The following is a 23250-nucleotide window of genomic DNA, read 5'->3' on the forward strand; positions in this document are numbered from 1 at the left end:
GCAGGCTCCTGGGCCTGATCCGCCGGTCTGTTGTAGGTCTGCCTACCTTGAAGGCGCGGGCGGCGGATCTGCCCTGCCCCTCCTACCACGCCTGCGGACCCCTGGGCCTGATCTGCAGGTTGATCACTGGTCTGCTCACCCTGCGGGCACGGGTGGCGGTTCCGCTCCACCCCCACTCCAATTGGGGTCACGTGACCACCACACCGGCAGGGCCTGATCCGGGCGTGGGATAAGGATCTGCTCTGCCCCTACTCGAGTTGGGGTGACGTGTGTACCACACTGGCAGGCCACTGGGCCTGACCCGCCAGGCTGTCACAGGTCTGTTTACCTTGCAAGCGCGAAGGGCGGCTCTGCCCTGCCCCTCCTACCACGCCCATGTACTACTGGGTCGTGGGTCTGCCCACCTGGCGGGTGTGGGTGGCGGCTCCGCTCCGCCCCCTCTCCAATTGGGGTCACGCGGTCACCACGCTGGCGAGCCGCTGGGCCTGCTCCGGGGGCTGGCGGCGGCCCGGCTCCTTCCCTCCGGCTCGAGGACAAATTGAGGAGACTCGGGTGACTGAGCCTCACCCCCCTTACCAGAAGACCAACTGCTTATGTCACCGCTGGTATTGATGAAGATCTCTCCTCCACCGCTTTCTGCTGACATCAGATCTCTGCCATGTTGGTATCCTATGCGAATGGCAGCATTTCGTTCCCCTTGCCAGGCAACCCAAGCAATGGGTGAGTCCTGACCTGCCCTCAGCAGGACCCGGACCGAGACACAGTTTCCGCGGGCTCCTAGCCCCGGTCCAGGGAAGTTCCGGGAGCCGGAACTCGGCCGCTCCGTGCTCGGTGTAAGCTCCTATAAGTGTAGGCTCCAAGAAGCAGCCCCCGCGGGCTCAGTTCCGGGAGCCGGAATTCGGCCGCTTAGTGTTTGGTGTATGCTCTGATAGTAGCAGGGTCCAAGAAGCAGCCTCCGCGGGCTCCGCAGCCCTGAGCCAGGGCGGTTCCGGGACGGTTCCGGGAGCCGGAACTCGGCCGCTCTGTGCTCGGTGTAAGCTCCTATAAGTGTCTCATACATTCTTGCTGTGGCGCCACCCTCTGAGAAAACTCGGCCCTGTTTCTTGCATTTGTAATCAACAAATATAATTAGCAGTTATCAGTTAATTCCTAGGATTATTCCAGCCTCTGCAATCATGGAAACTTCAAATGGGTTGGAAGCAGGGGGAGAAGAGGCTGAGAATAAGATAGCTGAGGAGCCCAAGAGGAACCAGATGGGTAAGAGAGTTGACAGTTTGTCCACCGGCTCAGAAATGCACTTTCTGTGATTATCCCCAGTCTCCTTTCCTGATTTTGCCTGGAACCTCAGCATTTGGGGTGGGGGCAGCGGAGGGTATTGCCCATTACAAGCACCTTGAAATGAAATGAAAGCAGTCTACATTAATAAAACAAATACTTTTTTTAAAAAGGGGGAATACATCTCACTTTACCCCTGTCCCCCTTGGAAAAAAAAAAAAAAAAAAAAACAGCATTTCATTAAATTGCCTCAGGAGGAAACTCTGGTTTTGTCCTAGAATCTAGGTAGGAGAATGAATAGCATAATTTCACAAAATGACACCAAAAAGTGGAGCCAAGGCACTTTTGAGTTTGCTACTGCTGAGGAGTTGTAACATCTTACCCTTTTGCATTTTCTAATATTTTATTTACTGGGCTGTGGACAGGAGAACATACTAAAGAGAGATTAGCTTGTGTTCCTCCAAAAGATAATGACATTTGTTTCCCTTATGTATAGTAAAAAAGAAAATGATAATCCTTTCAAGTTTGGCATGTGGAACCCTTGCTTTCCTTCTTTGGGGGATTTTAAGATTTCCTAAAAAATGTAAGTTAACAATTTCTGCTAAAAAATATCAATTGTATGATTATTGATCCAGTCTGAAACCAATGACTATATTTTTTCTTCCCTAATTTTAAATAGCTGAAATCAGAAACTGTTCTATAAGCCAGGATATTTAATTGCTTTTCAAATTTAGTCCCCTGCTCTACCTTCTAGAATAACCAGTCATTTGATAAATATTTATAAAGCTTAGGTATAGCACTAGTTGCTCTCCTTTTTCTTCTGTTCTTTCCACCTCTCCTTCTCCTCCTATATTTGGGCTGGGGATTGAATCTCATGCCCCGTTCATGCTTAGAACACACTTCGCCATTGGGCTACACACTGAGCCCTTATCATTTTCTATTAAACTCATTCTGATCAGGCTTCCACTCCCCATCCACTTCCCCCCACCAAACTTGTCTTTCAAGTTTGTCAATGATTTCAGTATTGCTAAATCTAGTGGGCCACTGTCAGTCTTCGTCTTATTGAACCTATCCAAGTCTTTGGCACTCCTCCTTCCTAAAAATAATGTCTTCATTTGGCTTACAAAATAACATATTTTCTGCATTTGCTTCCTACCCACTTTATTGTTCTTTATTCATTTCCTTAACTTGTTCTCTCTTTTCTTCCTGACCTTTTACCTTTGGAACGGCTCAGGGCTCAGTCCTTGAAGAGAATCCCCTCTTTTCCAACCCTTGTACCCTTGGTGTTCTCAACTAGAACTTTACCACACAAATAACCCCAGTATACATCTCCAATCTGGGATTCTTGCCAAACTTTTTAAGTCCAACTGCCTACTTGGCTTTCATATAAATATCTAAAACTCAACATTGTCTAAGTTGAAATATTAATCTCTCTCTCTTCCATAACCTCCTCTATATGTGATCTTCCTCATCCCAGAAAATAGTAAATTTATCCTTCTAATTTTAAAACCCAAAACCCTTATAATCATTTTTAACTCTTTTTCTTCTCATGTTCCAAATATAATCAGCAAAATCTGCCTAGTCTTTCAAACTATAAACAGAGTCTGAAAACTTTTTGCTCAGCACCTAGCCATCATTTCTTTTCTAATGTTCTTCCCTCTTCCATCCTTGATCTCCTTGAGTAACACAGTCCAGTACAAAAATAATGCAAGTCATTACATGTACATATATAATTTACAATTCTAGAAGCAACACTAAGAACAAAAAGGAAATTAGTAAAAGTCATTGAAATTATATTTTCTTTTAGCCTTATATAGCATTTCACCATGTAACAGTATAAACATTATTTATGAGACTTTTACCTTTTCTTTTTTTCTGAGTTTATTCAGTATAAATTTTATACTTGCAGGACATCTGAATTGGGACTAGACACATTTTAAGTACTCAATAACAACATGTGACTACAAGCTTCCATACTCGAAAATACAATTCTGGAGTCTGTTTTTGTTTTGTTTTGTTTTGTTGGTACCACGGATTGAATCTGGGGCATGTTTCCTCTGAGCCACTTCCACAGTCCTTTTTATTTTTTGTTTTGAGACAGGGTCTTGCTAAGTTTCTGAGGGCCTCCTTAAGTTGCTGAGGTTGGCTTTGAACTCAAAATCCTCCTGCCTCAGCCTCCTGAGTTGCTGGGATTATAGGCATGCACTACCACAACAGCTCTAGAGTTTGTTTTTAATAAAATTTTAAACATCCTAATTAGATATGTTCAAAACTCTGCAGTAGGTTTTCATTCACTTGGAGTAAAGACAAATTCCTTCAAAGGCTCTGTTGTGCTCTTATTGGATCCAGTCACCACCTTACTCCTCAAATACCATTTGCTTCTCTTCACTCAGTCCACAGGGACATGGATATTCTCACTATTTGGTGAACCAGCCAGGCACATTTACTTCAGTTATTGGTTTTAGAAAGATGATTTTCTTTTATATATGCATTTGCCTCCCTAGCCTACTCGCTTCAAGCCTTTACTGCTCATCACCTTCCCATTTAACCCTATCCTGACGTCTGCACTAAAATTGTAACTATTTCTACCAACAATCCTGATCCTCTTTTAGGACAATGCATATAATTCAGATATGTAAATTTTATAAAAGCAAGGATGTTTTAAAGTTATATTTGTCATTGTATTCTTAGAGCTACAAAAAGGGTCCATGGTATTGTGGATTCTCAAGTGGTATTTGTTGAATGTATAAATGAAAGATTGAATAAATTAGTGAATGAATGAGACAACTGCTCTCTGGTGATCCAGATTTTGGATCAAATACACATTTTTTATTAGTTGTCAATTTAAACTTGGCATTTAAAAATAATTTTTAATCGAATACTTTTAAATAATTTCAATGACCATAATATTTTCACTTGGCTTTCATGCCAGGTATCCAAAAGTAGGACCGCACTGCTAGTTGGTCCTTCCATTTGAGGGTCCTCCTATTCATAGTTTTTAGTATGAGCCATTCATTTTTTTTTCAGCTATGTGTAAGGGAAGCTTTAAATCTTGTTTCTCTAAGTTATATCTTAAGTAACTTCATCTATCTATTACAGTAAAGAGTAAAAGTAAGCAGTAAAAATTTAATAAAATTTCAGCATATTTTTTCCTTCTAATGCATTTTGTTTAAGGACAAAAGACAAAGAAACAGCTTCAACTTCTGGAAAAATGCTGTCTTTGAAAGACAATTGAGTCTCAGTTAATTCACTGATAGAAAACAAGCGCTTTGAGGTTATAAATATAGAGGAACTTATTTACAGTGAAACTTGTTCCAGACAGCACAGTAATATTTAAGAAATGAAATGAATGAATAAGGGAAATACCAGTAATATGAAAAAATGGGAAGGAAAGTTTCTGGATGTTGTTATTGCTGTAATAAGTTACACATAGATATTCGTTCTCCAGTGCAAATTTCTTTCATTCTCTGTTCTTGATGTTTAATTGTTCTCAGTACTCAACTCAAACATCAATCTGAGTTGATGTTTAAAGTTAAATCTTTCAAACTGAATGTGAAAGTAAAATATATTTTATCAGTCTGAAATATATAAGAATCTTTTATGCTGAAGGTCAGATTTTTCCTCTTACACTTGTTTTTCATTTTTTTCCTTTATCATCCTGTTAATTTTAGTTGGAATTACAAAGATATTTAAAGATAAGTCATGCTCACTGGACTTAAATAAATGTCCACAAGGCTGGAACTGAATCCATAAATACTGCTTCTTGTTATCTGAATATGAAACTTCTTGGAGCAACAGCCAGGAAAGCTGCAAAATATATTATGCATCTCTGGCTAAGTTCAACTTCCCAAAGGAAATGGTTAGATATCTCCTTTGTAAGATTAATCTGATTGAATGTATTGAGTGGCTGTTATATGGTAGGTGTATGGGTACAGTGTGATATGTTGGTCCATAAAGCCAGCCAAAGATCTTTGCCCATTTGGAGGTTACATCCCAGTGGAAGACACAAGCAATGAAGAACAATGATGGCAAATATTTAAATTATATAGCATGCTGGAAGGTAGTAAGTTTTATGCAGAAAGTATACAAATTAATAGGTATGATGAGTTAGCTAATTGGGTAGATTGAAGGCAAGGTCAGAGCTCATTGAGGTGATGATGGAGTCAATATGTAAAGCAGGTAATGAAGGTAGTTAAGGGAGTATCTGGTGGATAAGGTCTCCAGCAAAAGGAAACAGCTGGAGCACAGTTCTTCAGGTAGATGCATGCCCAGGTCATTCAAGGAACAGAGTGGTGACAGCCAGTCACCACTTCATTTTCCTGAAGAAGTCCATACGGCTAAAATGAGAAAGGGAATGAGAACGTGGATCAGTAGGGTCTTGTAAGTTATTGTAAAGACTTTGCTCACAGGAAAATATGGAGATATCAAATTACCAGTAAAAGTGTGATGTGCTCTGACTTCAATTTCACAAGAATTATTTTCTTTGCTGTGGTGAGACTGGCTACTGAATGACAAATACAAAAACAAGAGAATTATGTCATCAGGCAATTGCAGTAACCCTGGTAAGGATATGGAGAGAGTCTAGTGGACTCAGACAAAGACAATAGCATTTTATATAGTAAGAATAAGAAAAGTAGGAGATATACATTACATTCTGTATTCTGTAACAGGAAACTTTGATGCAAATGCTGAAGACCCCTTCTACATATTGGATAGGACTGAACAAACTCAATGATAGTGAAACCTGGAAATGGGCAGATGGGAGTGTATACAAACAATGGTAAGCTTTAATAACATTTATTAATTGAGTTACACTTGATAAGAATTCTGAGTTCATTGGCAGCTACCTCTATAGTTTCCTCCACAGCATTCCACAATAGGCCCTCAAAAAATAGATGCCAAAGAGAAACTCCAGACACATTTCTGGCCTTTAAAATACCAATGTTCACATCTGTGTGTTGAATTGTATTGAATTCAACACACAGATGTGAATATTGTATTGAATTGTACCCTACACGTGGGTCATAATGTCATTGTATCCTAAACTAGATGGAAGTCCAAGTAGTTTGATCCTTATCTCTTTAAACTTGAAACTTTGCCTTTTGTTTTTTTTTTTTTGTTTGTTTGTTTTTTTTTGGAGGGGGGGCAGCATTTAAATGTGTTTGCCTGTTTACTTTTATTTAAAATTCTAGAACTTTATATTCCTTATCCTGAAGAACCAGTTATACCCTTAGATTCCATTTTTGTTTTGTAAACATTTAAACATTTCTCCAACCTCAGACTGGAAGGACAAGGTGCTCTCCATAGAGGAACCAGTAGTTACCATTTACTGAGCACCTACCTTGTGATAGGTACTTGTTCAGCAGCATACACGTAAAATGTCAGACATTATATTATATATAAGACACAAAGAAGTTATGAGAAGTTTTAGAGAAACTTCTTTGATCATTATATTTACATCAAATTTGGGGTAAAAATACACAATAACTTGAGAGCAATAATATAACCAATAATAATGTTTATAGCTTTGAGAAGATATAAAAAAGTGTGACATACACTTTCTGATTAAAAAAATCTAATATTTATGACATTTTCCTGAAAAAAATTGACAATTTAACCTGATGTTACATAGTATATATAGTCCTATTTTTTAAATGAAGAAATCAAATTTATTAGTTGGTAAAATTTGGTGTGTTACTTTGCTAGGATTACTGTAATAAATGCCACAGGCTAGGCTTTTTACTAATTTTGGATGCTAAAAGTCCACAAGAAGTTGTGGGAAATGTTGGTTTTCTGGGGCTTCTCATCTTGACTTTCATAAGGTGGCCTTCTCACTGGGTGTCTTTCACAGATTACCCTCTGTGTACACTCAAGTCTGTGTCAAAATTATATTATTTTATGAGATCATCAGACATACTGCCATATTTGGCCCACCCAAAATATCTCATTTTAAGTTATTTATCCCTTTAAAAACCTTATCACAAAATAAGGTTACCTTATCTAGGTACTGGAGGTTTGGGCTTCAATATATGAAATTTGGAGTTGTGGAGGAGATATAATTCAGCCATAACAAGGTGGCCAGCATCCTGACAGGGTCGGTTTCTGCTCAGAAGATGTGGGCCGCATGGCAAATGAAAATTCTAAAATAATCAGTAAGAAATAAATACAGATCTAGAAATTAGATATGGAAAGAGGAGTGTCTGATGGGACTTCCAGTCCTGATAGGAGCTGGAACCCAAACAACTGAAGAAAAGGCTCTGATTATTTAAGGGAGAGTACATCAATGCAGCTCTAAGGTTTCAAAGTGGGAGGAGTCTAGTTTGGTGTTTGCTTCTTGGTGTGGCAGGGGTCTTGTAGTGAAGAGGATGGTTGACATTTTGGTAAGCCACACCCATCCCCTGGAGGCTGTGCTAGAACTTGAGCCTTAAGGTAGGCAGGACACCACCTGAACCAAGCATTCTCAAACCATTAGGTTCCCACTGGGAGTTCCTGATACCTAATGGCTCCAACATCACTTTGGTCCACACATGGTTCATAGATGCTCCCTGCATCAGCCCATAATATTTTGGTAAGTTCTCAGATGGCACTAGGGAACACATAGGAAGGGCTACACAGCTGATGCTCTGCATCTGCGGTTTCCGGTTTCCACATCCATTGATTCAGCCAAAAAAAAAAAAAAAAAAAGGACCAAAAGATACTAGATGAAAAATTTTGTGTAGTATGAAGCATGAACAGACATGATTTTTGGTCATTATTCCACAAAACAATACATTACAATAACTATTTACATGGCATTTATACCATATTAGATAGTATAACTGATATAAAGCTGATTTAAAGTCTGGGAAGATACACCTAGGTTATAGGCAAATACTGCACCACTTTATATAATTAACTTGAATATCTATGGATTTTGGAATTCACCATACTGGAGGTCCACAGCTTAGAGAAAACTTTTTTTAAAATACATTATGAACTTTTAAAATATTTATGAGGCTATGGAGGGATGGATATACACATATTTTAGATCTAGGCACCAGTGCTAATTATAACCAGAAATTAAAGGGAGAAATCATAATTCACCATTCTATTATTTTAATTGTGAAGTTTAATATGTGTTTCTATGTGATCTAAAAATATGAATTTAGAAAACCCTCTGTAGATATTTTGCAATTGCTTTCACATCATACTGCATCAAATGAAGAATACCTGTTTCACTGTGGTGATGGTTGCAGAGTGGCCAAGTGAGCCTCTGTTTTAGCATTGGATATACTATGGAAGTTTGTTCAGTGACATGTCAGTTACACTCTGCCTCTGCATCATCTCCAGATGGCTAGATTGACTTATTAGTATTCTAAAGCATAAGGGGAAGAATTCAGGCTCTCATAAAATGATGTACAGTGTTTTCCATGTTATTGACAACTTGAGGTACTTGCACTGTGTTGTTATGGAAGTGAAGTTAACAGTGTGGTTTTTTACCATCATCAGAGCCCTGAGATAGTATCTGGAGACTGATATGAGGAAATAAACTGCTTGTTCAACTTCCTCTATTCCTTCTGTAATGCATATTTGGAAACATGGTTACCAAAGTTTATATTCTGTGTTTGAGGCTGTGCTTGGTTATCTTTCCTAAGGTCCCATAAATAAAAATTTCTTTGTTTTGTTGCAGGTACAAAATTGAAGATAATGGTAATTGTGTCTACATAGATAAGAGAGTCATGAATAGTGCCAAATGTGAAAAAAACAAAAAATATATTTGCAGCAAAAAAAGCTTCTGTCTTTAGAGTTCTTCCATATGGAAAATAAGAAAAACTATCCTTTTTATGCATTATGAACTCATATAGATACATTTTATTTCCCACTAAACATATGTTTTAAGATGATTGATGAAAATTTAAATAAAAATTAATTTTGTCTAAATAACTGTTAAGAAGTCTAGAAATTAAGTTGAGTTTTAATGTGATGTGGGTTAGACCAACACAGTTGGTGCTCTGGACTACGGGTATAATGGTGGTCTTGGTTGGCACTGACCCATTAGTAAAGCCTTAATGGAACAGATTGGAAAGTAAAGGGAAGGGAGTGAAAGATGGCTCTGCTTGCCTGAAATCCAGTTAAATCTGCCTAAAAGAAATAACAGAGATGCAGCACTAGGCAAACATTAACAAAGTTTCACTCTGCCTTAATACTACCTACCTTATTTAAGATTTTCAAAGAAGGCCCATGTGAGAAATATCCCAAGATTGAAAAGGGACTTTGTATTGCCATCAGAGACCAGATACCCTGGAAATAAAGTTCATGGCTGAACCATGGACAACTCCTTGTAATTCTCTGGACCCTTAATCAAATTACTGAACTGAAGAATCACATTAACTGAATTTGTGCTGCTGTTTCTAAGAATAGTGAGGGAGTCAGGGTTTGTGATTTTTGAGTCAGCAAGAGGAACATGAGCAGAGATGAAGATGAATGTGAGTAAAGAAGACCTCCTGACATGAGTGAACCATGGAGTTTTCTCTGGATTCTTAGAAGCTCTAGTATTTAAATTCCAGGTAATACGTAAGCTGGTGTTTGAGCAATAGAGAGTAAGGGTTAGCCTCTGGCCATTGTTAAAAATCTCTGTTATCCTTTAATCTTTTGTTTTAACCTAACTTTCTTTTCCTCCTTTTTTTTTGTTTACTAACATAATGAGAGATGCTCTTTTGAATATTACCTTATACCATAAACTATGCTAAATATTTTATATCAACTATTCTTAAATAAACAAGCAAATTAAACCTTATCTAAATAAGATTATATTAAATGATGGAATCACATTTGAAATTTAGTTCTCATGCACATTATAGATTTCTAATTAATATAGAAAAGAGGATAGAAAAAATAGAAATTATGTTTAGCATCATCAAAAGCAAGTCTTGTCAGCATCTTTTCATTCTCTGTACCGACTGGGATTTAGTAGTGTCTAAAATGTGTTAGTAGGCTAAATACAGGCTTTGTTGAAATATAATTTTCACAAACATCATAAATCCTTATGTGGAAAATTACAAAGAATCTACAAAATAGATAATAGAACTAAGGAATGACATTTTGGCCAAGTTTCAAGATGCAAAATCAGTACACAAAAATCAACTACATTTCTATTTCCTGTAATAACTGAAAAGTAAAACTGTCATTTGCACTGAAATAAAAATAGAAAATATTTAGAAATATAATTAACAATGTGTGTGCAAAACTTACTACAAACTACAAAACATTGTTCAGTACAAATTGGTTGTGGTCCAAATAAATGAAAGTAAAACCCTGCTTGTGGTGGAGACTGAATGTCACTAAAATGTCAATTTTTACCAAATTGAGCTATAAATTCAAAGCATCCTGAAAAAATATCTTGGCAGGCTTTTTTTTAACATTGTTTAAAGCTTATAAAATAGGAAAATGCCTTAGGATAATAAAAATAAAATATCTTGAAAAAAGTTTTAAAAGGTTCCTGCTTTCAAGTTTTAACATAAATCTTTATAACAAGATCATGTGGCATTGACATAGGAACTGAAAAGGTATTAATGAAACCCACATAGAGCCAAGAAATGGGCCTCAGATTCCTCAACAAATGATTGAGTGAATGAAATAGCCTTTTTGGCATATAGTCTTGAAATAATTTTATGTTCATATTTTTAAAATATTAACATTGTTATTTATCTCATATCATGTGTAGAACATTTCTCAAGTTGAATCAAAAAATCTAAATGGAAGAGCTGAAACTTTAAAATTTCTCAGAAAACAAAAAACGACAAAGGGGAAAGTCTTTCTGCCTTGAGATAGGTAAAGATTAGATGGAGAAGTCCTCAAATTTCAAACTTTGGGGGAAAAAAGTAATTGATTTGTCTTTATTAAAATGAAGAGCTTTTTATATTCAAAAATTAAAGCAGTGAGAAATGAAGAGTGAAGCCATGGGTTGGGAAAGAACCTTTGTAAAACATGTATAGAATGGGTAACTCATATCCACAATTCCTGAAGAACTCTTGCAACTGAATATTAGTCAACCTTACTAAAAATGGATAAGTATTGAATGAGCATGTCACCAAAGAAGATATCTGAATGATAAATACATTAAAAATATGCACAACATGATTAATAATTAGAGGATATAAACTAAAAGAAGCCCAAAAGTGAAAAAACATTTGTTAAAATATCTAAAATTAAGAGATTGACAAGAACAAACATTGGTGAAGGTGTGCAACATTTGGAATCTTACACATTGTTAAAGAACTGAAAATTATGTACCTATTCTGGAAAACAGTTTGACAGATTTTATAAAGCAAACACCATATGACACAGTGATTGTATAAATGAATTTATCCAAAAGAAAGTATACTCTGACAAAATAATATGAAATGTGCATAGCAGCTTCTTATGTGATAGTCAAATACTAGAAATAAGAAATATTTCACTATGTCAGATATAAACATACAATGGGAATACCATTAAAAATTAAAAAGAGATTAACTACTTACATGTACAATGATTTCTGTAAATCTTAAAAGCATTATCATACATGAAATAAACCAGAGATAGACACCACACACTCTCTAATTCATTTAGGTGAAATTCTAGGATAGGTCAAACTATTGACATAAAGCCAGGGATCAAAGTCAGGTAGGAAAATGAATGTAAAAGGAAATAAGAAAATTTGAGAAGTGATGCAAATGTTTTAAATGACAGGTCTGTGGTGTTTACATGATTCACTTTGTGATATTCTTGTTATGAATGAGTCAATATTTTTCTGTTTGCTTCCCTAAGCTAGCAAGTCTGCCTACCTTTATCTGAAATTAATCTCAGTATTTTTTCCTGGACTGGGAAAGTGCTTTGATTAGTTAATTGTCCTATTTAACATAAAAGGTTGCTCAATACTGTGCTAAGTGAGGCACATAAGTAACTTTCTAGTCCACTCCTCTTGATCTGAGCCAATTAACACATTTGCTGTGATTAGACCAGAGCTACAAGGTGATGGGTATAAAAGCTGGACACAGAACAAGTAAGTTTTGGGGGGTGATAAGAAAGAAGTAGAGAAAGGAAAAAACAGAATCCAAGGCAGTTTAGAAGTGTTGAAGCCTTTACTTAAGTGGAAGTCTTTTGTAAGTTGGGGAAGACTTATGAGTGCACAAGTGTAAAAAGTTGTTTGGGACAAATTTTATGGTATGGGTGTTATATTGCAATAAAGATGTTTTCAAAAGGTACTTTTATAGGTTAAAAAGGTGAATGACCATAATTTCATGCAGAATAGAACACAAATTCCCCATCTTGGATTTAGTCAATTTCTGGTTGAATTAAACAAATGTATTCCTAAATTATCTCAATTCTAGTAATGTCTTCAGCTGTTGCCCCAACAACAGTTTTATTGTTTGTTTGTTTATTTGTTGTTGTGCTGGGGATTGAACTCCGGGACTTTTTATCACTGGATATGTCCCCAACCTTTCTGACTGGACTTCATAGTGTAATTTTTCTATTTCTTCTTTGGCTGCAATTAGTGGGTTTTGACATAGTGTATACTGTGTCAGAGCCCAAGGGTCCCACTTTTACTGAAGTTCTTACTAGAGTGGTGTTCCTCTAATAGATCAGGCAGTTCCATTGTAGATAGCAGAGTATGTAGAATGTACCCTCTGTGGCTACTCTTCCATTCTTATCATTAATGTGTGGTCTGAAAGGGCAAAGAGTAACAAATACCAAGTTCCCTAGTAGATGATGTATTTACAATCTTTTTGTTGCTTTTTTACTGTTACTATAGAGGTGAATTTTTAGAACAGGTCTTCAGCCTTCCTCCCTTGACCCCTACCAATGTTTACATGTGGCCAGGTTATTTGCTGGTCTTTTATCTCCCCCATTCTTTAAGCACAGACAACAACAAATGCCTGTTGAATAGGACAAATCAAGAGCTGGGATGGAGGGAAGACCTCTTGTGTTTTTAGCAGCTGTCACCACCTACTCCCTTTTTCTTCCAGGTCAGGGGGTGTGTCCATAAGAAAGGAGGAAGGATCCTGCCTGTGGTTCCCTCGCATGGCCTTTAGTTTTTCGCGAAGTCTCTGTCCCCCGAATTGCTTCTTTAGGAAATCATTTAATCTTTGGCCTCATTATTCTCACATCCTTTTCCTAACTAGTTTCCTGCACTTCTGGAGACCGAAAAAAGACCGCAGAGAGGTGGTGTTGGCCGTGGGGGTGGAGAAACAAGCAAAGCTTCCCTCCCAGGGGCTCTCCTGGAGAAGAGAAAGCAACTGCTTTCTTAAGTCGACTACCTAAATCAAGTGTTTTGATTCCAAGCCCAGAGTGTCAGTGCTCTTTCACTTCCCGATTCCATAAGAACAGTGGGCGACCAAGAGCTCTGGAGAAACGCCTGCAGGAGGAGGCTCAGCTCTACCAGGAGGAAGGGAACCAGCATGACTGGCAGGCGAAGTACTGTGATGCAGCTGGAGCTCTGCTTCAGCTGCGGGGTCTGGATCCAAGTCTTCACTTCGGGATACCTAATCTAGGACCTCAAGGCCCGGCTCTCAAACCTGAACGAGAAAACATCCTGCACAGGACTCAGACAGACAGCTACAACAATCTAGTTGCCTGTCTTCTTCAGATGGAGCTAGTGCACTACCAACGAGTGACAGTACAGTCAGAAAGTTTCAGAGTTTTCAATCAGGTGCTTTTAAGACACCAAGTGTCTTTAAAGGACAGCCTGATAATGAGAAGGCCTTGTATCAGGCTCTTTCATCAGCAGGACTATGACCAGGCTCAGCACTACCTACTGGCTGCTGTCAAATAGGCAGCCTAAAGATGCCAATGTCCGGAGGTACCTTCAGCTAATGCAGTCAGAACTCAGAAGCTACCATAGGAAAGAGAAGCAGCTGTACCTTGACATGTTTGGTTAACAAAGAAGAATGGTTCTTCTCCACTTGAACTTAGGTGAACCATTAAAGACCCATCAAGGGGAAACCTGAGCCTGAGCAAGAGAAATTAACTGTATACCTCTGACCCGGGTGGATTTCTGTTTTGTTTCCTATTCTGCATAAACTCTGTACTACTTAGACCTTGTATGTCTTTTTTTTTTTTTTTTTTTGGTCTATCCATCTGTTTATTTGCATAACTTTCAATATATATTATTGTTGGCGATGTTTGCCTTGAAAAATACACCAGAAAACATTCATCAGCTACAGGTGGAATTAATCACATTTCTAGCATAGATTAAATGATAGATGTTGCTAGGTGTATTCATATTCAGAGGAGAATGCTAACAGAGGATGAAATGGTAAGGATAGGCAGAAAGCAGTGTCTTCTATTGTTTTCTCAGATATCCAAAGCCAAACAGGAAAACATATATGGTGGAACTAGACATTATAAATTAGACCAAAATGTATTAAAATGAAAGATTTGAAATTAATCATTTTGATTTAAATTAATTCCTTTTTCTCCTCCATATTTCACGAACATTCAGATTCTTTTTCCCCTACAAAAATACATCTAGTTTATCTTTTTCCCCTGGTAATTCTAGTTCTTGCTTTTGCTTATATTCTTAAAAACTTTGGAGTCATGCATTTAAGTATTTATTTAATAACCCTTCAGCCCTTGTATCTCCCACCAAAAAAATGCCTGAGTAAATGTTTTAATTTTTAATAGATGCACATCTATAGTGTGCTTGTTTCTCTAAAAAACTTAGGTTATATTACCAAGCCCTCTAGAAACAATACCATAATAGAGCAGGATAAAAACTTTAATGCCTTCTTTACCTGTCCTTATATTTTGTAAGAGCACAGGTCTTCATGGAGGAGAGAAACAATAAGAAAGAGCTGTTATTGCTTGGTGTCTTTAAAGCACCTGATGGAACTCTCTGGAAGCCACTAGGCAGTTGTTCAGGATGCAGATCTAGTGCTGGCCTACCTCAGTAGAAGGCTCCATCAACCAGGAGCTCCTTTGTCAATCTATTTACTCATTGTGGATAATGTCTATGATGATGCAGGTACCAAATAGTAGGTGAGACCATACATCACACATTCCACTTTTATAAAGCAGAGGTAATAAGCATGTGCCATTAGCCAGTATAAAACCATAAAACAAAACAGATTTCAGAAAAGAAAAACTAAACACTCTAGTTCCTTATCAATAATACCCCTCTCCCAGTGCATTAAACTCCTCTTTTTTCCTCTATAGACTTTAAATAACATGACCATCAGTTACAGCAGAAAGTTTTCCTACCAAATTATCATATGAAGTCCAAAGACAGAACTAATAAAAGTTTAGGGTTATTGATGAAATTTTGTCATGGTGAATCTTATCAAGTCTGTTCAGCCAGTTTATCCTTGATTTCTATAGTTCCCTATAAAATTACTATAGTAATTTTATATCCACTGATTCCCACCCTTCCCCTTGATTATAAATCCCTACTTGTCCGTGTTGGAGTAGGAATTAAGTCCAGTTTCTGTCATCTCCCACTGGAAGACCTGGTTACAGTGATTCCTATACCAATTGACATGACCTTGTGAATACAGTATACCTTACTATGCTTTATTATTTTTTAAAAAATTTTATCATGTTTTGTTTGGGGTTTTGTTTTATGATGTTTTGTTGTATTTTTCCTCCTTTAATTCTCTTAATGTTATAATTAGGATTTCTTATCTTTTTGGTGTTTTTTCGCATTTTTAAATACCAGTTTTATTTTTTTATCATTGATCCAGAAAAGTTTACTGTAACTTTTTTTTTTTTTTGAGATAATTTAAAAGGAAGGCCAAAGAACATTTTGAAAATTCAAAAAGAGAAAAGAAAGGAAACAGGGAAAAATAGATAAATAAAATAAATATTAAAAGGAGAAGAGAGTAAAGAAAAAATATATATACAAATCAGCAAATAATGAAGATAAGAAAAGCTTGATAAAAAGCAAAAGTATTTGTTTCTGCCAAAGTGGCCACTCACATGGGCAAGAGTGGGTGTTCCCTACCTATGCTGATCAGAATTTCTTTCTGTGTCCTCAACAAGCAACCAGTGGAAGTAGTTTGGGACTGGAACCAGTTGGAATATCTCTCAACTGCCCTGCTTACCAGGATAAGATAATACAAACTGCAAAGTTTCAGAAATTTACTCTGAAAAGATTACTCAAGGCAATCTCAGGGTTGGGCTGACACCAGGCTCTGAGTCAGAGTCTGTGTCACGTGCCCATTGTGAAACCCACTTGGAAGGAAGGGGAAGTGAGTACACTGGGAAGAAGGAGTCCAGCACAATCCATAGCACCAGTCTCACCTTCTAAGATACAGCTTCTACTATAACCATGTATGCCTGCTCAGTCCCCAGAACTCCTTCAGCTAGTCACCTAGTATGTCTGTCCTAAACAGGAAGCAAGTTCTGCTTCATTCCATGTCACTCACTGGTTTCCCACTACATAGATTTTTCAGTGGGTTTGTTTCAGTGGGACTACCCTGGGGCTAAACTGGGTCTCAAGGTAGATGTCCACTGGGACAGTGTAGTCATGTTTGCTGTAGGTTCCTCTGTAGGAAAATGCAGAGGCTTTTGATTTGCACAACAGCAAGTTCAGATGCAACCTTCTCAAAATGGCTCATTTTTACAGAACTATGAGCATAGATTGGGAAGTGCAAAGGACTTCTCTAGTGCCAGCCCGTTATGCATATCCCAGATCCAGCTGTGTTCAGTCTTCCCATCTGCACTATGTTAAATTCTGTGCCAGCTGTGCTTATTGGGTCCCCTTCTTTCTCTGCTGTTCCTGTCCTTTGCCATGTTGGCACAGTGTGGCACTGTAGCTCTTTCTTGCTTTCTCTATTTTTTGTATTTGTTCTTTTTAGTCATACATGACAGTAGAATGTATTTTGACATACATACATGTAGTATAACTTCCCATTCTTGTGGTTGTACATGATGTGGAGTTACACTGGTCATATATTCATATATGAACATAAGAAAGTTACATCTGATGATTCATTCTATTGTCTTTCTCATTCCCTTCCCCACCTCTCCCTTCCTGCTACTCTGCTCTGTCCAATCTGGTGAAAACAAGCCCCCCACCCCTGCACCCCTCATCTATTGTGAGTCAGCATCTGCATTAACAGAGAGAACATTCAGCCTTTGGATTTTTGGTATTGGCTTATTTCACTTAGCATCATAATTTCCAGTTTCATAAAACATAATTACATTCTTCTTTATGGCTGAGTAATATTTGTGTATATATACCATATTTTCCTTATCCATTCATCTGTTGAAGAGCACTTAGGTTGGTTCCATAGTTTAGCTATTGTGAATTGAGCTGCTATAAACATTGATGTGGCTGCATCACTGTAGTATGCTGATTTTTAAGTCCTTTGCATGTACACTGAGGAGTGGGATAACTGGGTCAAATGGTGGTTCCATTCCAAGTTTCCTGAGGAATCCTCATATGGCTTTCCATAGTGTTGCACCAATTTTCAGTCCCACCAACAGTGTATGAATGGAAATTTCCCCCCACATCCTTCCCAATATTTATTGTTACTTGTATTCTTTATAACTGCCATTCTGACTGGAAGAAGATGATATCTTAGCATAGTTTGAATTTGCATTTCTCTATTGCTAGTGATGTTGAACATATTTTCTTATATTTGTTGATTGATAGTATTTCTTCTTCTGTGAAGTACCTGTTCAATTCCTTAGCCCATTTATTGATTGGGCTTTATTTATTTATTTTTTTGGGTGTTAAGTTCTTTGAGTTCTTTATGTATCCTGGAGGTTAATGCTATATCTGAGATAAAGGTAGCAAAGATTTTCTCCCATTCTGTAGGCTCTCTCTTCACATTCTTGATTGTTTCTTTTGCTTTGAAGAAGCTTCTCAGTTTGATACCATCTATTTATTGATTCTTGATATATTACTTATTATGCTTTTGAAGTCTTGTTGAAGAAATAGGTTCCTAAACCAACATGATGAGCCTATTTTTTTTTCTAGTAGGTGCAGGGTCTCTGGTCTAATTCCTAGATCCTTGATCCACTTTGAGTTGTGTTTTGTGCAGGGTGAGAGATAGGGGTTAAATTTTATTCTACTACATGTGTATTTTCAGTTTTCACAACACCATTTGTGGAAGAGGCTAACATTTCTCCAATGTACATTTATGGCACCTCTGTCTAGCATGAGATAACTGTATTTATGTGGGTCTGTCTCTGTGTCTTCTATTCTGTTCCACTGGTCTATGTGTCTGTTATGGTACCAGTACCATGCCATTGTTTTTACTATAGCCCCATAGTATAATTTAAGATCTTGCATCATCTCCACCTTCTCTTCCACTATTCAGAGTCTGGATTTCTCCAAGGCTCTGTATGTCCACTATTGTACTTCAGCATTTTCCCATAGGCATGTGCCTCAATGAATAGTTGCTTTCCAATTGTTTTGATTCCAATGCACAGAGAAGCAGGCAAGTGCTGGTTGCTTCTGATTTGCTGTCTTCAAAAGTATTTATTAATTTAATTCAAGTTTTATCATATTCTTTGCCTTTTTCAAAAAAAAAACATGTTCTCAGTTGAAGTGTAGAATCATGTTCTTAACTTTATTGGTCTTAAATTCTCAGATGATCAACAGATTAAAAAAGGCAATAATTTTTTCATTGAGAGTGAGTTTATGTTAAATACACTATGTTCTATTATTTATGTTTAATTCTCACAAAATTGGGAGAAAGATGTAATTATGAAATCCATTTATAGACAAAGATATAATGATTAGAGTAAGTTGATTCTCACACATAATAACTTCCAGAATCAGGATCAAAAGACTTGTCTAGTGCTGATGCCTCATAAATTGTAATCATCTTATGCAATGATATAATTTATTTGTTTTAATTTCTTTTGGATCGAGAGTAAGTTATATTACTTATAGTTGTTTGTTGATATCTTCCTCCTTCCATCCCTCCCTCCCTGTTTTCCTTTCTTCTCTCTTTCTATTGTAGGAAAATCAAAAGTTTTTCTCTACCATCTTAGGATTTTTCTGCTGAGTATGAGAATTAAGTTGACATGGAGATAGACAGGAGAAAAGCATCCACTTTTATATCATACAAATTTTATGCAGAAAAGAAATCTTCATAAAAAAAGAAGACTCAAAGACTCAGAATTGAACATGCATATTTAATTGGGAAAATTAGTATATTGTGAACATATGATAAGGTAAAAGTTTGGGATATGGTTGAGAAGTAACCAGGAGGTTTAATGAGGTTTGTTTATACAAATTTCCTTTAGCCTCAACTCTCCACTCTTGATGTAAGAGTGTTACTTTTCCTTCTGGTATAGAAAGAACATTTTTCACATGGGAATCCATTTGACCCAGGATATTTCTTCTTGCATCTTCTACTTTTCAGATTCTTTAATTTAATATAATAGGTATGTCAAGTTCTGAGTGTCACCCTCTGAACTCCTTCACTCTCATATCATGTTAAAGGGAAAAAAAGAACAAAGGCATTAGTAATCTGTTGGAAGATTTATAAAAATAAAATGCTAATATTCTTCTGGATATCATAGGCTCAACACACACATAAGCATGTGTGTGCATACACACACAAAGAGAATCCAAAGGCAGAATTTGATTCCTTATCCATGGCCTAATAGTTCTTAGAACCTGCTTTTCCATATGCACTCTTTACTAAATTTAGTACTTAAAATCAATTATGTCAGTGTTTAGCAGTTCTGATTTTTGTTTTCCTTGTCATTCTCAAGAATGCTGATGTTCCTTTGAAAATCTTCATGCTCAAGTGTTCATTTGATTAAACAGAGAAGGAAAAGTAAAAAGCAAAACTGATTCACTACAGTGAGTGGAAATAGTTTTTGATTTATTTTATCTGATATTTTTTTCTTTTTTAAGTAATATCAAAATGTTCTAAAACTGTGGCATGTGGAGGGGAATGGACTGCAGTAGGAGAGAAGTGTTTCTACTTTTCTGATGATATCAGAAACTGGACAGCCAGTGACAGAGACTACAGATCACAGGGGTCAAAACCGGCTTAGATTGATACACAAAGGGATATGGTAGGAAAAATTTTAAATAATTTCAAAGATTATGTTTCTGCAAGGAGAGAATAAAAACAATAACAGCTGATATTGTGTGACAATACATGTCAGACAGTGTTCTGAACACAATACTTATAAAAACTCAGGTAATCTTCAACCAGTGCCATGTGCATGCACACACACACACACACAGCACACATGCACAGAGGCATGAGCTGGGATTTGAATGCAGGCAAATTGCCTAGTGATATCATGTCTTAACATCAGTGCCTACTGTGTAGATAGATAAATGTCTTTATTGGATGTTTTTAGATTGCAATATTATTTCTTAGTTACATTTGCCTTCCACCAAAACTTTTCTGGAAATTAGAATTTTAAAAAAATGATTTAGCTCTTAGAGTTTAGGAACTTAGAGGTGAGGATGTGAAGGAGATATGTGCACTTGTAGTAAGTGAATTAATAAATGGAAGAGGTGAGAGAAGGCAGACAGACTTGGACTTTAGGGACACAGTAAGAAATGAGGTTGGTTGGTTTGTAAAGAAAAGCTGACAAAAATGATTAAGGTCCTATAGTAAGGATATTATGGAGGAAACCCTGAAACTCCCACTTAATATCTCCCATTGTAATAAATCATATTTACCCAGGAGTTAGTTTGATCTCAGATTGTATGAGAAAACATATAGCACGAATGGCATTCTTATGATGGGATCTACTCAAAGCAGTTTCCCTCTGAGTTTTTCCTTCTTAACAGTACTGCCACTTTCCTTTACTCCTTTCCCCTTTAATATATTGTGAACATATGATGAGGTAAAAATTTTGGATATGATAGGGAAGTAACCAGGAGGTTTAATGAGGTTTGTTTACACAAATTTCCCTTAGCCTCAACTCTCCACTCATGATGTAAGAGTATTACTTTTCCTTCTGGTATAGAAAGAACACTTTTCACATGGGAATTTCAGGCCCTTCTTCTTTAAATGATGGAAGGGCACCCACACTTAAAACAATATAGAAGCATTGGTTCCTGTCATCCTTCAGGAACAGGCTATACCAGTTCCTGTAGAAACCTTTGAGACCCCTAGCTTGTCATCCAGGTAGTTTTAACATCATTGCAGTTCATGGTCTTCGTCATTCACCTAGTGACTAGAACATATCAACGACTTAGACTTTGAACTTAAAAAGAAAAAAGTCAAATATGCTTTTCTCACAATTTCTGAAGAGGTGGAAATTGCCTTTGAAGATAATTAGAGGCCATGTAGATTATAGAATTTCAATAACACGATTAAAATATAACTTCTTAGACATGTCTAACTGATAGAGTGAAATAAAAATTGTTCTGATAATATTATCTCAAAGATATCTGTGCTGTTTGTGCTAGAAAAAAATGAAGACATCAGAATTTAGAATGTGAATTTTAAAAGGTGAAATGATTTAGTTGAGAAGCATATTCCACAATGTGCTCTAAAATATTAACTAATGGATGACACCTTGTGCTTGTGAAAGGAATTTTTGAAGAAATATTCAGGAACTTCCATGCACTGCATTGGGTTGAGCAGGAAAGTGGGAGAGTCTTGGAAATGGACAAATGGTACCACATTCAATGCTGTGTAAGCTTCAAATTTAGTATGAAAATTTTTATTATTGTGTTCTAGAAAAATTTAAATAATTTGAATGGTGATATTAAAAATAAATCTTTTTTTCTGTGTTAAAGAGACCTTCATATGAAAACTTTCAATCTCCAATCTGACATATGCCTCTTAACAAATCTCATAGTTTTTTAAAAATTCATCCAATGTCCACTATAAGCAATTTACTTATTTGAACTTTAATTTAATTTTAAGTATTTTTAATTTCTGTAACAGTTCCTTGCATGAAAGTTGCCTCCTCACTTATATACCATTTTTCCTAATAACCAGGGGTATAAGACTCTTCTTTCAATCCATGTATTCCTCCCTAATTTTTTAAGTTAGTGCTAGACAGAAAAGTGACAGCCAATTAGACAAATATTGAAAGCTTGGTTATATCATACTTGTTATAAAAAAATTTAAATATCAACAGAGCTAATTAACAAAAACTATATTACATGTGTTCTTTTGGTTCTACTCCCTGTATTTCAACAACACCAAATAACAACACCAAATTTTTATTTTTAGTAAAATAAAAATATTCATTAAATTTATGCCTGGAAGCTACTTTTTTATTTACAGAGATCTTTTGATTTAGCAAACATTCTTTTTCTAAATAGAAAAATGATAGATAACATAGAAGAATGAAAGGAAAAGAAGGAAAGAAGCAAGACAGATAGAGCGGGCAGTAGGAGGAAAAGGAAAGGTAAGAAAAGGGCCAAGCATGGCAGAGCACACCTGTAGTCCCAACTACTTAGGAGTCTGAGGCAGGAGGACTGCAAGTTTGAGGCCAGCCTCAGAAATTTAGCAAGATCTTCAGCAATTTAGCAAGACCCTGTCTCAAAATAAAATTTAAAAGGACTGAGAATGTAGCTCACAGCTAAAGCACCCCTGGATTCAATCCACCAGTCTAAAAACAAACAAAACCAAACGAAAAAACAAAGAAAGAAATGGACATAAACCTGTCTTCATCTGTCTGTACACTTTTTCTCCACATTGTTCTGAATAGAAGTACAGATTATAACTCAAAAAAATACCAAATTCAGTCTTATTTTCTTTTATTGAACCAATTTTTGTGAAAACATATGATATCAGGTAATATATTTTCTGGGAACTTGGTGTTTTTAAATATGTTTCAAATCACTGTGTTCTTAATTTTCTTTTTGATTATAGATGTATATAGCTCCCAAACTGACTTAGATTATTTCCTTTCAGGTTTGAAATAAAAGGGGATGGATTCTTTTTATTCCTGAATGCTGATAGAGTCCATAGTTCCAGGGGATTAATTGATATCAAGTGGATTTGCAGCATACCTAAGTATTTGTAGAGTATAGAAAACTAGAAAATGACTATCTTACTTCTGAGGTAA

At 36.6% G+C, this 23250-nt stretch overlaps 1 protein-coding gene and 1 pseudogene across 1 annotated transcript; both read left to right on the plus strand.

The window, feature by feature from the left end:
- Nucleotides 1–1175: 1175 nt before the first annotated feature.
- On the plus strand, nucleotides 1176–14306 carry LOC124078867 (tetratricopeptide repeat protein 9C-like; annotated as a pseudogene).
- A 5818-nt stretch (nucleotides 14307–20124) lies between these two features.
- LOC124078868 (C-type lectin domain family 2 member A) lies at nucleotides 20125–23208 on the plus strand (the record flags this gene model as incomplete). The annotated part of the gene is given in 3 exon segments (XM_046423950.1): nucleotides 20125–20277; nucleotides 21760–21863; nucleotides 23097–23208. Coding segments are annotated over 3 exon segments (369 nt in total), but the record flags the coding sequence as incomplete, so codon positions are not given.
- Between the last annotated feature and the right edge of the window lie 42 nt (nucleotides 23209–23250).

This window comes from Marmota monax, unplaced genomic scaffold (assembly GCF_021218885.2).
Source record: "Marmota monax isolate L192 unplaced genomic scaffold, Marmota_monax_Labrador192_F-V1.1 WCK01_AAM20220418_F8-fsc00488, whole genome shotgun sequence".
Taxonomy (NCBI): Eukaryota; Metazoa; Chordata; class Mammalia; order Rodentia; family Sciuridae; genus Marmota; species Marmota monax.